The sequence below is a fragment of the Schistosoma haematobium genome, chromosome 4 (assembly GCF_000699445.3).
Source record: "Schistosoma haematobium chromosome 4, whole genome shotgun sequence".
NCBI lineage: Eukaryota > Metazoa > Platyhelminthes > Trematoda > Strigeidida > Schistosomatidae > Schistosoma > Schistosoma haematobium.
In genome coordinates this window covers 42,768,412-42,777,901 of record NC_067199.1, presented here as the reverse complement: position 1 = coordinate 42,777,901, position 9,490 = coordinate 42,768,412, and the positions used below count along the sequence as shown (strand labels likewise).

At 35.0% G+C, this 9,490-nt stretch overlaps 1 protein-coding gene across 1 annotated transcript; it reads right to left on the bottom strand.

The window, feature by feature from the left end:
* Positions 1-1,656: 1,656 nt before the first annotated feature.
* Positions 1,657-7,637, bottom strand: MS3_00000505 (uncharacterized protein). The gene is made up of 2 exons (XM_051208244.1): positions 7,535-7,637; positions 1,657-5,080 (listed from the first exon to the last, which is right to left on the bottom strand). The coding sequence occupies exon 2, from the start codon at positions 5,026-5,028 to the stop codon at positions 4,720-4,722; it is 309 nt and encodes a 102-aa protein (XP_051067073.1). The 5' UTR covers positions 5,029-5,080; positions 7,535-7,637; the 3' UTR covers positions 1,657-4,719.
* Between the last annotated feature and the right edge of the window lie 1,853 nt (positions 7,638-9,490).

Here is a 9,490-nt window from a genome sequence, read left to right as displayed (position 1 = left end):
AACCCAGCCCCAAGCTTATATGTACTTATGTTGGAGATTTGTAGTTCGTGTATACTATTAGTTTTGTTGTGTTTATTTTTTGCTCAGGGTAGTCTAACTGCGAAGTTTATATTGTCCTTCTCGGCCAGTTCTGATTACTCTGACTATAAATGACTTTTGTTTGTCCTAGTGTTCCTGTTGAAGCATTTGTTCTTTTCTGTTCAAAAGGTCAGACAAACTAATCAAAAGAACTAAACAGACTCGTCATATAATGACAGATCACAAGACACGATCATTGGTGAGTGAGATGCAATAAACCCATCAGTTATCGGTTCTACGGCAGCCGGGAACTACGTATATTAGATACCTCGTATCATCGGTTGTGTCACTCCCGGAAATTCCAGCCTACATTTCATCTTGAGAACTTAACAAGGTGTTACTATGCCACATAGTAATAACATTATTATTTGCGCAGATGTTAACGTTACTGTAATGCCTGCTTCTAATTTCTACAGAGCATCAATCTGTCGTGACACAATCCTTTGCTTGATGTCAGATAGCATTACAATCTAAGTTACATAACTTCTAACCGGTTACTTTGAATTATCTAACGTTCATTGTACTATTCTCGATCGTCTGAAAGTAGAAGACATGCATAAACCACGGGTTTTACTAGTACATCCTGTTCTCTTTAGCTATTGACCTTATTAATTCCATCTTGTCGTGCCAATGTGATACGGGACACTATCGAAGATGGAACAATCAAACATGAAACGTAGAGTACTATTTAGGTGACGTAAAGCTGTTAGGGAAAAGGCCACTTTTTATCAACAGAAGTAGCTGAAATATGCTACAAATATCTAACCACGGTGTATATGAACACGCTATACTGCATAGTGTACGAATATGTTAGGAAAGCCGGCGATTAGAACGAGAGCACTAGTATATGATACCATTAATTCATTTAAGCCGTAATCAATAGTTTTAGTCATTTAAGTGGTGCTGTACTGTATCAGTCGTGATAGCTTAGTTGTACAAATTCCAAATCTTGAACGCATTTCGTCTACTTTCATTCACTGATTTTTTTTAGTCACCACTATTTTACAAAAATTGTTTTATGCATATTGTATGTTCCATGTTCCGTGCATTTGTAAAAACAATTTTTTATAGTCGAGAAACAATTCTTTACAATCATTGCTTTCATGTGACGAAGTATTTGCATTGTATGTGTATAGGGTTTCACTGTAATGTTTAAAATGTTTTCTTTCGCTTTACAATAAGACGTTTGTCAGTAATAAAGTAATTGTCAATATTTTTAGTAGTTGAATCCATGAGTCAATTGAAGCTAGACCACCATTGATAACCTGGAAGCATCGAACGGCCGTTTCGTCCTAGTATCGAACTCCTCAGCAGTGCACATCCACGATCCCGCCTCGCGAGATTCGAACCCAGGGCCTATCAGTCTCGCGTGCGAGCGCTTAACCGCCCTCTCTAATTATAATTGTCAATATGCCTATTTTTTCTGATGACCATTTAGTCAGTATAGATGGTACATAAATTTGTTTAAAAAATTCAGTTTATTACCTCTCTAAATATAACACTATATATATATATATATATATATATATATATATATATATATATATATATATATATATATATATATCGTTAAAGCCTTGGAAGAATAAAATTTATCATGTATACAATAAAACGCTATAGAATACTAAATATTCCAACTCCTATTACATTGGATTATTGTCCGGGATATAGCAACTATTCTACAACCAAAATCCATTATGATTAAGCCGTTTTTATTAACTTACTTAAAAGAAAATGTTATTTGAACAGTGACAATTCGCATATTTCTTTGCAGTTATGATCATGAGATCAAATGATAGACTACAGCTAAAATGTTGATTGCTTAAACGTCACTCGATAATTCATTCTCTTCCCCATGTATATATGTACTCAAATCCTATTATTAATCCTTGCTTTGCCTTGTTGCGTCCTTATACAATTTGACTATTAATTTGCCTATGTAGTTGCTCGCATATTAGAATTCGCTCGATGTGCTTGTAGCTCTGTGATCTGTGCTATCCCCTAATAAACTGCAGTTGTGCTTCTCATTGCCTTCTGATTTTAAACACCTTTAAGGTTTACATAATAACGGTTACAAGGGTGATTGATTAACAAAGCAAAGCCACTCCAGAGAGTCGTGTGTTGAAGTCTGCACTCACGGTTAGATCTCTTTTTATTTTTGTTTGCTATTAGGAAAAGTGATCAAGTGAAACATAAATATTGTTTATTTGGTTATCACAAGATGTATCTTCCATTAAATGATAATATGTTGTTAGTTCACTTGTAACTTTATTAATTTTTTCGTTCAGGTTATAACAGACAAGAATTAGTCATTAGCTAACAGTCAATCCCTTATAGTCCGGTTCTTTGTAATGTAATTTGTTAATCAAGCATCTAAGTTTATTTATTGAACTTTTCGTCACATACGATTAACGTGTCATCTATTTATCTACAGTAATAATCTAGCTTACTTAGGATGTCTTTCAGCAGGTCCATTTTCTAGTTTTTCCAGAAAATACTTAAAAAATTACACTGCATCAAGCTGCATTTTGGAATTAGAAAAATTAAGAAATTAGGTAACATTCGTATCTTTTCTAGAAGTTTTTAGAAAGACTACTGCATAACTATACAGAACCACAGCTTCACATGACATCATGATTAGATAGAAGGAAGTAAACGATGAACATTTACATAAAGTTGACATATACGTTTAGAAGTAGATCAAATGAAGAAATGGACAGGCACAAATATACTAAATCACATAAACATAGCATCAGAACCTTACCACTAAAATACATGGATTCGGTTATGTTGATTTTCTTCATACCGATATTTGCTTGTATCTCATTTCGATATTGACTACGTTCATCTTGTCATTGGTTGGTTGATTAATGTCTTGTTAGACAAAATAGTAAATAAACTTAAGGTGATATGTAGGAAAACATAACTTTGAATAAATATTAACATGACTAATTCTTAAATTCACTTGGTATTGTTGATTTGAATCTTCCCATTGATGTTTAAGACTGCAATTGATCAGTCTCTCATTGGCATATATGCATACTGTGCGTATTGCATTGATATGACCTTAATCCAAAAGCATTATATGCAAAGATGGATAGTGGCTAGCGGTGGAATCCAGGACGCACGTTTCGTCCTATATCGAGGTAATACGCACGGTGTACACAAATGCCAATAAGAGACTGATCAATTGCAGTTCTAAACATCAAAGGGAAGACTCAGTAGGTAAGTCGATAACACGATTACGTTTGGAGCGAACTATGCTGGGTTCGAGTCCCTCACGGAGTGAACATCAACTGCGGAATGCAAGTAGATCCAGCTAACAAGTCCAACGTGGCACGGAACGCGTGTCCTGGGTTCCACTACTAACCATTATCTATGAAAAATTCTTGTTTTAATAAAATAATGTCAGATTATGGTAAGTTTTTTTAAACGAAATATTGACTTATTGTAATTATATCAGAGTATTTTCTTAAGGCAGACTGCTTGAATATCCGGGCCACTTGTTTCTATCATCTAGAGATTTCAGTAAGTTATCTCTTTCCTTGTTCGTTTTAACAGTTAATCGCATGATCTATTCAGGTGCTTTTGTGAAAAATTCACGACCTTTCTCTGTACAAGTTACAAAAATGTACAATCGGAGACATTTTGATGACTGGCAGTATGCATAGAAATGAATGAACATTATTCTGACGTCGATAGTCACGCGGACCCCAACTACGTAGTCTGTATCTACCAACATGGCTCAGACTAGAAGTTAGTGGCTTCAAGTACTGATGCCACGTTTTGGTTTGGCCGAAAATAACTCTCTTCCAACCATCCCCAACACTAATCAGCATTGCGCGTCGTGGTAATCCGTGTTCTGGCATACGCGACACGTGGTCCAACCATCTCAGTCGATGAACATTCACAACCTCATCAACTGACTTTCTATCGTTCACCAATACCCTGTGTCTAACCTCACTATTATTTACCCGGTGATCCCAGCAGACGCGAACGATATTTCTTAGGCATATGTGATCAAAAACCAGTAGCTTACGAGTATGTTCTACTCTTAATGTCCACGTTTCGTAGCCGTAAAGTAGAAAAGAACGAACTGCTGCTCAGTGTGCTCGTCCCTTAATTGATAGTCGGATATCTCGCTTTCGCCATAAGTGACATAAGTTGACAAAAGCCAGACGAGCTTTCCGAATTCGTGCTGAGAATTCGTCAGACACCAACCCATTACGGCTGATCACACTTACTACTGCCTAGTCTCTAACATCCACCGAATTCTGTCGAAATCAATGTTGAGATTATAATTATATTTTTTGTAATATACTAATGACTAGAAGTACACTTTTCTTATCATTGGGACATAATAAAAAAATAAACATTATTATTATTATTAACTTCCAACCTAATGTTCAATTTATTTGAAATAATGTTGAGATATTTGTCCAAGAATTAAAACCTGGTTGTGAAAATACTGAATGGGTAGTTTTAGATCATTCTTTTAATGAGAGATATTTTTCATTTAAAGAGGATGGTGCACATCTCAGTGAATTCGCTTTAAGAGCACAAATAAACGAAACAATTAATCCCTTATCCTACTCATATTGTACACACTTGTTCGAACCTTGCCGATGTTGCCATACCTTATTAGCATGACGAGATGTAATTAAGAACATGAACAACAAGAGTCTGTATAATATTAGCACTATTGATATTGAGAAAGATTAAATATTGAGGGATACAACACAAATAGGAATTAATCCGAGGAATGTAATGTGCAAAGTAATCTTGGATTTCCACACTTGGAGGAAGGCAACGAGCTAATCCAACTGTCTCACTATGACCGATTCTGAGCAATGTCACCCAACGTCTCCAACCACCAATCACGGTTATCTCACGGACACAAACCAGGTAGTTTTCATCTAACTGTTCCGCTGTAATAGTCAATGATTTCATGGATGGGTGCCATGTCTTCGTCTGATTTCCTCATGTAAGAACATCTGAGAAACTGTCCAAATTAATGTAACCATCAGTTTTTAAATTAGTCCGTATAAACTAAGTGGTGGTAGATCAAGCGTGTTATAGAGAAATATTATTTAATTCAGAATTTGCGGGTCATATTTTATTGTGTAATTACATACCAACCAAAACCAATTGGAAATTCGTACCCACCAGCATGGCGATGAAATGAAAAATTCATCTGCAAGGTTGACAGCAGCCTTTAGTTGCTATCAATCTTGAAAATGAGTTGTCGGAAACAGTTGTTTTGTTAATAGTAATGGTGACGTTGTGGAGGATATCAGATTTTAAATAGTGAATACTAGGACCAACTGCTAGTCTGTGCTATGCTTGTTATTGTTGTGATTTTAGTTTGACTTGGAAAGCTCAAATAAACATAGAGTTAATAAGGACATTTTTACTTTACGCCAATAAGATAGTACCCTTCTGAGCTGAGGATCTTACTCAACTCTGAGAGAAGTTGCCTACATTTAGCGTCAACACTATCCAAGTAACACATCCGAAAATGTGTTTTGAACGTTGTGTTGAAAACTAAATGCGTTATAATTTTGAAACATTAATAGTGCTGGCTGTCAATGGCTTCTCTACAAAGCTGCAACCAAATTGACAAAGTAAAAAGAATAATGATGTAACATCTAGTCGTAATATAATAACCAGTTGTTACGTGTTAGGCAACTTTGTTATACAGTACTGCTCTTGTGGGACCAATCTTTCTGGTGTTTTTTTCGTGTGTAATATTCTTGTTATTAACCAATGATCTTTTTTAGTTTTGTCATTCCGATTAGTGCGACGTATCTCTTAGTACTCGACGAGAATATAATTTATGGACGAACGAATCAGGTATAAGATAACAGGTCTCAATTTTGGCGCGAAATTCACTCATCCGTCTGGCCAAATAGCGTCTTGGCATTTTAGCTGATGTCAGTTCGTGATGAAAAACCGTAAATCTAATTTGTAACTCTAACCATCAACTGCCAATCATAATTCTTATTCTTCAAACTGCTTTATGACGCTCATTTAGCCCTAATAAGTAGGTAGACACTCACAAGGTCACTTTGGCGTCGCTCAAAGGTCGTCCATAAATTATAGTCTCACCGATGAACACCTGATCATGATTATTTAACGCCTGCTTACATTTTGAACACTCTCGATCGACATGAAGCGCCAAACAATAGAACATAGATAACTGAATGAAAGAACATGATCTATCGGGTTCTATCAGAACTAAAGGCTAGAAAAACACGAGATTAGTCACCACTCAGTGATCAGTTAATTTAAAAATCTCTGTCATACAAGAAGTTAGTTTAACCCAGAAATAGCTTCGTGGTAACGTCTTAAACTAAGAAGCTGAATTGCTTGTGTCTGGATCTCCCAACCAGTATCGGTTCCCTCAAAATTACAGATATCTCTAATTGGCGAGTGCCAACTATGAAGAAATCTAGGCCGATCAAGGTTCCTTACTGATTACTACCAACCACTTTATATCACTACAGAACACTTAGTGACCAAAATATTACAAGAAGTCAATCACAGACAAAATACAACACTAGTAATCTCTGTAAATAGTAGGTCGTTTATAAAAAAAAATCACTTATCAAAGTCATAGATATTACCTTAATAATAAGTCTGAACTAACTGAAAACCTCTAGTCAAAGTTTCTAATGGATTATCATTCAAACCATTTAAACTCTGCCTTAGGTGTCATGACTTTATGTCCGCTTTTTATCACGTGATTTATCCACCAATCAATATACGACTTATACAATCTTGGCACTGTGCCAAACCAATGACGTTCGACCAGTATGAGCAGTCTAGCGTCCTTATTGGTCCTATGTCCGCCTAGCCCGCCCACTTGAGTCCAGAACAGCAACACCAGCTCTCACTATGAGAATCTAATCGAATCATTTATTTCAGACATACTGGGTTTATATATCAATGAAACAGACTGCAACGCATCATAAAATATAACACGTGTACACAATAAAGCCAAAAAGTGGCAGTGAACGTGGGAGGCAGTAGTCAATAAACTGAACATAATAACCGTAAATCGTACAATAATAAATTATAGGTCAAAATAAAGCTTATAATAAAAGGAATATAACTATACATAATCTAATTATTGACTAATTATACTATAAGAATGTATAGATAATATTAGTCCATCAATTGGTCTCAGAAGTTACTCGTGATTTAATCTTCGCTCGGATATAACAAAAAGTCTCTATTTAGAAGAGTTATGACATCTTATAGTGAAAGCCAACTTCTTTTGAATGTCACAAAATTGATTCCTCTTTCTGACAATCACAGTAATCATTCATTTAAGTACATGAAATATTTATTATTATTATTATCAACTACTAATTAACGAAGATATTTCAAATGAAGAAAGAAAAAACAAAATTATGTCAATCTTTCAAATTTTCATTTACATGATTTAACTTACTCATCTATTTCATTGAATAGATAATAGAAATCATATGACTTGTCAATCAATTTTGATATCAATCTTATTTGCCTAGTTACAAAATTACATCTATTTATGTAAGATTCAAAGAAATGATAGTAACTTACATTTATATACTTTATCGTTTATATTTATAGAATCCATATGAAAAAAACATTGTACTCAATGTGTATATGAAATGAGCAGACATAGACAGATAGAGCGGTAAGGGGGTGGATGGGTGGTGGTAAGTGTAATTCTTATTGCATTCTTTTAATATATTTAAAAAGAAGACAAATATTTGTTCTAGAATAATTTTATCAATTAATTTTATAATGAATAAGAGATTACAATTACGTAATGTTTATTACTTATATCTAATTATAATTATATTATTAAAGAGGGAAGAAACAAAAAAAAAGAAGAAGAAGAAAAATAATCAATATTTCTTGAAGTAATTGATTGGATAGATAATATGTTTGTCTGTTTACTAAAAATAGAAATGTTTTATATGATGAATGATTGATAGACATAAATAAATAATAATAATAATTACACCTGTCTGTCATTCTTTTTAAAAGATTGTCAATTAATTTATTAAATGGCAAATATATTAATTATTATCATTAAATCTTGATATATATTTTCTTTTCAACAGTTGAGATCATGAATCCATTGAAGTTAGAGACCATAAATGGAAAATCTGGAAGCACTGGATGGCCATTTCGTCCTATTGGAGGGGGGCTTTCAAATGGCCACGCGTATATAGTCTCTGCCATGGAAGTCCTACTCACTTCCTTCTTACACCACGGGTGTTGTTTACGAAAATCAGAGGACGAAAAGCGAATATCCGGCGCTGTAACCGGATTCCAAAACAATAGTGCACATAGGCTCCAGTATCCTGCGGGAACAAATGGCGTATTAACCATTTGTTGATCACCGGCTTCCATGGGACTACATCTCCTTACGATGCTCCACTGCCTTGTGGATCAGACCTTTAGGTCGAAGGCTCAGGGTGGGGGCCACTAAGAAAGCCACTTGCTTCGGTTTGGGCACCCGGGCAGTATCACAGCCCCCACACATATCGAATGAGATTTGTGTGGCGCATAGGTATTTGGTGCCTCCTTGTACCAATATCTATGTGTTAAAATAAATTGGAAGACTATTCAACAGTGCATATCCATGATCTCGCTTCGCCACATTCGAACCCAGAACACATCAGTCTCGTGTGTGAATGATTAACCTCTAGATCATTAAACTGACCGGCATCCGATGGTGTTAATGTTTAACTTCAACTAATCCACGAAATTGAGTGACATATCTACCATTGTCTTCAATGAGCTACTATCTCACAACAGATACGGTTGAACTCCATTGGTCATTGTTTCTCACTAGAACTCCAGGATATACCTCTTGAAGCCAGTCACTAGTTAGCATATGTTGATTCATATCAGAAGAGGTTTTTGTGGATATTATAGTAATTGCAATAGTTGAGATCATGAATCAATTGCAGCTAGACCACCATAGAAAACCTGGAAGCACTGGATGGTCATTTCGTCCTACTGTAAGACTCCTCAACAGTGCACATCCATGATCTCAACTATTAAAATTACTATAATATCCACAAAAACCCCTTCTGTTATTATTATTACTTTGTATATTGTTTCATTGGTTATTGGCAATTAAACCAGTCTTCTTATACAGTAATATTTTCTTCCTTGTATCGGCATAACAGTCTGGTTCCTTTGCATTAAGTAACAAGTAGCAGTTTTTCTACAGTCATAGTAAACAGTCACAGCATTACCAGTAATAAGGAACTTAGTTTCAAGTTACCACATTGACAAATCCATCTTGTTTTAAGTCATTACAATTCCTTAGATATTCAATAGTCAAATCATAACAAGTTTTTTTCAATATATCAAATATTTTGTCTGCAATGAGTAACCTTTCCATATC

Excerpts from the sequence above, each read along its gene's own strand:
- MS3_00000505 (XM_051208244.1), bottom strand. The coding sequence starts at position 5,028 with ATGAAATCATTGACTATTACAGCGGAACAGTTAGATGAAAACTACCTG.